This window comes from Nelumbo lutea, chromosome 5 (assembly GCF_056320005.1).
Source record: "Nelumbo lutea isolate HS-2025 chromosome 5, American lotus-T2T, whole genome shotgun sequence".
NCBI classification, from domain to species: domain Eukaryota; kingdom Viridiplantae; phylum Streptophyta; class Magnoliopsida; order Proteales; family Nelumbonaceae; genus Nelumbo; species Nelumbo lutea.
The window spans coordinates 14,184,421-14,188,673 of NC_142688.1; the positions used below are offsets into that span (position 1 = coordinate 14,184,421).

At 39.1% G+C, this 4,253-nt stretch overlaps 1 protein-coding gene across 1 annotated transcript; it reads left to right on the forward strand.

The window, feature by feature from the left end:
• The first annotated feature begins 3,130 nt into the window (after nucleotides 1-3,130).
• On the forward strand, nucleotides 3,131-3,881 carry LOC148850489 (uncharacterized). The gene is made up of 2 exons (XM_088944219.1): nucleotides 3,131-3,292; nucleotides 3,435-3,881. The coding sequence occupies exons 1-2, from the start codon at nucleotides 3,131-3,133 to the stop codon at nucleotides 3,879-3,881; spliced, it is 609 nt and encodes a 202-aa protein (XP_088800345.1).
• Nucleotides 3,882-4,253: the final 372 nt, after the last annotated feature.

Genomic DNA, 4,253 nt, shown 5'->3' on the forward strand with positions numbered 1-4,253 from the left:
TTGCTATCATGGCCCCACCTTAACTTCTTGGTGGAGCCACTGCAGTCGATCCAAAGCCATGATTTTTTTGTTTTAGCCCTGCACTAGGCAGTGTTGTAGCAAAAGTGAACTCTTTATATTTTTTTATAGTATCAATTATTAACAAGTTTGAAGCATGCTTCTCTGAAAGCCAAACGGAAGGCTACGTTTTGGTTGAGAAGAAAACAAGAACCAAACAAAAAGTTGAGGAAAAAATTCTAAATAAATTTCATGAAATTTCTTAAAAAATTTCTCTCAATTTTCTGTTTTCTCTTATTCTTTATCAAACCAAACACAGTCTTAAGATTTAATAACATCAACTCAAATTGCGTGACTCAATGTTAGATTTTAAGAAGTTCAGTTTACTGGTGCACCAACTCAACCAATAAGCACACAGTTATGACGTTGCAGTGTCCATGCCATTATTCATTAAGCCATCAAGTCTGTATTTTGTGGGTAGGCCAGATTTTTTTTTTTTTTCCTTAGGTACGACGTGATTATTTCTTAACACCATCTACAGTTAATAATTTCAAGGCCACGTACCATGCACACATATTTATTCTCAAAAGAGGGTCCCTCTCCGATAGACCCCAAACAGTAAATGTTAGGTGACTGGAATGCAAAAAGAAAAGGGCCCACAATCTTATGCCAAATTGATAACCATCCGGAGGATCGTAGCCACCCGAAATGACTGATTAGATGGATCGTAGCCACTGTAATATATTACAATGAGCTGGTCTCTGGTCTCATTCCATTTCCTGATGGATATAGAGACCTCCTTTAATAAAGACACTACATATCTACAACAATAACTACATGGATGAAAATTTCAAGGGGCAGTCCCATTAATATATTTTGGAAACAAGAGTAGCTTCTGACATTTATTCTCATGAGTAGGAATAGTTTGAAGGAGTTTCCCACAATTGGAAAACGAAAGCTTAATGAAGTAGGAGGGGAGGTGGGTTGGGAGCATTTAACAGAAACCGGTGGTGGGAGTGATGAAGAAAGATATATTGTAGAAAGCGAGGTGTGCCATTGCTCATCCTTGAATTCTGCATTTAATAGAATTCAAGTTGAGTTAATGAAGGCAGGTGGAGTTCATCCCTAAGCCAAATGACCAGCTCCTACTGAAGCCTTTAATGGGGTTTGCCTTTTTTCTTTTTTTTTTTTTTCTCTCAGGATGATGTGAATATGATCCCCCTTTGTCTCCCTAATTTTCTTTTTTTTTTACAGGGTGATTTACACAAATACCCATGTTTTGGAAAGAATTCATTAACAGAATGAATTGAACCTCTTTTCCATTTTAAGTAGTAGTGAAGTAGTAATTGTACTTTGAAGAATTGAAGTAGTAGTAAATTAGTAATTAATGAATGGTGTTTATGAGACACTAGACTTGTCACCAGCGTTGCCCTCTCCCTTGTCATAGTGTTTGGTGGGTGGCGTATGGCTGGTCTTTACTTGAGCATTCATTGGCCCTCCTGTTGACAAATTTTGAGTGATTTACTGGGGGTTTACCAATTTTCCTTTCTGGGGGTTTAATTTTGAAAAATGAAAGATCGACTAATTAAGGAATCCCGATTTGTTTAGGAGCTTCATCAGCTTCATTTCTGCCTAATTTTCTGCCTAATGGGCCTCATGGACATTATTATTCCATACCCAAATCCGTCCACCACAAAGTTAATTAATTTTCGTGCCTCAAGCTCAGCCAATCTCATCACAAACCTAACACCAATAAATGCGATCAACTGATCTAACTCAACAAGTTATTGGGTCCTGAATTGTACATTGTCACAATATTTTTCAAGAAGAAAAAAAATAAAGAAATAAATTCTACATTTCTCAGTGAAAGGACAAAGGAGAAGGAAATCTGATAAATAAAATCTCATTCCAGTTGGCTAATTGGTATTCCCGAGCCTTGTACCATGAAACCTTCAACATTTAAAGCGCATCCCAAGAGGTAAAAGTCGGAAATGGATATTGGATGAACTAATATTGAGAAGAAAAACCAAGATGATTAATTAATTCTATAAAGGATAAAATGGTAATTATGTTATGTTTTGGATATATACACAAGTTATTATTTAAAAAAATAAAATATGTAATAACAATAGAAGTAAATTTAGGAGCTAGGGCTCTTCCAAAGGAAAAAATAAAATAAAAGATAAAAAGAAAAAGAAGAAAAAAAAATGAATGAAAGAGTAAATGAAATTGGATGGCTAGGGTGGTCAAGTACTCAAGAAGACGAGGAAGAGAAAAATTAAATGGTAAAGTAATTAAATATGGGTATTCTGGTAATGTAGCCTTTATTTAAAGAGGATTCAAAATTTTGGAGAGAGAGAGAGATATTTAATTCATGGCTCAAGAGGTTGGGATAGTTTTAATAGCTCTTGATTTAAGGGTGTTGAGAGCCTTTAAAGTTAGTTCTTTGCGCGATCCAAATGCGGAAGCTGGATTTATTGAAGAGCGATAGGCATTGAAGCCTTCTTCAACTGTATACAGTCTCCTCCATTAAATGATCTTTCCATCCCTCCCTCCCTCCTTATGTGAAGAGCATGATTGTTCTCTCTCTCTCTCACCGCCTGTCATAACTCTTTAAGCTCGATCGGCTTGGCTTTGGCTTAAAGCCTTAAATTGCTCAACGACGTTATGTATTCAACCGCTCATGACTGCATGGCACGCAAGCACTCAAGCTGGTTGGGTAGTCTTCTTCCATCAAAACTAACTTGAGGCCTCGTTTTAAATAAGAGAGAATAGAGGCTGTCCTGACTTTAATTAAGAGCCACTCCTGAGGCAGCTACGTTTACCATAGAGAGCCAAGCTCAATCCAATGCGCACACACACACACATGGAGAGGAGAGGAGAGGAGAGGTGGGACCTTTTAATGTCCTTTTAAAGCTGCTCCATTAGATTCTCGCTTTCGGTCCTTGGCTTGCAAATGTGGATCAAGCTCACTCTATATAAACCAGCTTAGGATTCGGCATTTGATCAAACAGCGGAGCTAGCCATACATAGAGAGGCCGGGGGAGAGATCAGAGAGAGAGAGAGAGAGAGAGAGAGAGCTGAATCCATGGTTTCCTTTCAAAATTTTATCTCTGTAAATCAAAGGAATACTATGCCAGAGTTGGAGAACTCATCAAAGAAGAGGAGATGGGAAAAAACAGAAGATCAACAAGACTTAGAGAAGCGACTAAAGTTATCAAAGGCCGTAGTTGATATTGAACTCCAACTCGAAAGGCCCTTACCTGTGGAGTGGCAACGATGCCTCGATATCAAGGTATATCTTTATCTCAAATATCAACATATATATACAATATATTATCTCCGCTTCCAATTACAGCAGATCCTCATCCTATTACATATAGACGTGAGCAGTAGACTATCTACACATAACAAACTAATGCTTCGTTGTGTTGCAGTCTGGGGAGATACACTTCTATAACACCAGGACCCAGATGAGAACCTGTAAAGACCCAAGACAAAGCCCAGAGAGGTCGAGTAGTCCCAGACACATAAGCTTAGACCTGGAGCTAAATCTCACATGCGAGCCCGTCGGGAGTCAAGGAGATGACGACAATTGGATCAAGCCTGCAGCTGAGACGAATGGCCTCTCGCACAATTCGGACGATCAGCCGCACCAGTCTAAGAATTGCAGCAGTGGTGTGACAAGAACTCCATCGTGGATGTCCTTGGAAGCGGATGATGAACAGGAGATGGTCGCGGCGGTGTGCAAGCGGTGTCATATGTTGGTCATGCTATGCAAGTCGTCTCCTGCGTGCCCCAACTGCAAATTCATGCACCCACCAGACCAGACTCCTCCAAACCTATTCAAGCCAAGGATTAGGCTGTTGTGTTGCAAGGATTAATTAAGCCCTAATTATTCTACTTTCAGCCAGCTGATCGATCGAGCCCAACTTATATATATATATATACTACCTTACACCCAAAGTCTTTGTCTTTTCCTAATCTCCCCCCAAAACTCACCTTCATCCTGTAAGGAAAAACAGAACCTAAAAAACAAAACCAGGCAATAAAAGTAGAAATTAGAAAGTAGGAGAGAAAGAGATGGAGAGCATAAGTTCTGATCGATGATGTAAATTTACAAGCAGAAATGGGTTTTGTGTAAGGATTGATCTAATGTGAAAGAAGGGGCCGGTCCGGGCAAGGGAAGGTGATCGATGGTGCGATGAAGAAGTAGCCAATGTTCAATATTTAAATGGATAAAACTGTGTACTTAG

Bases quoted from the DNA above. Each gene is read 5' to 3' on its own strand.
- LOC148850489 (XM_088944219.1), top strand. From the start codon at position 3,131: ATGCCAGAGTTGGAGAACTCATCAAAGAAGAGGAGATGGGAAAAAACA. The intron at 3,293-3,434 runs GTATATCTTTAT...GTTGTGTTGCAG, and splicing joins AACGATGCCTCGATATCAAG to TCTGGGGAGATACACTTCTA.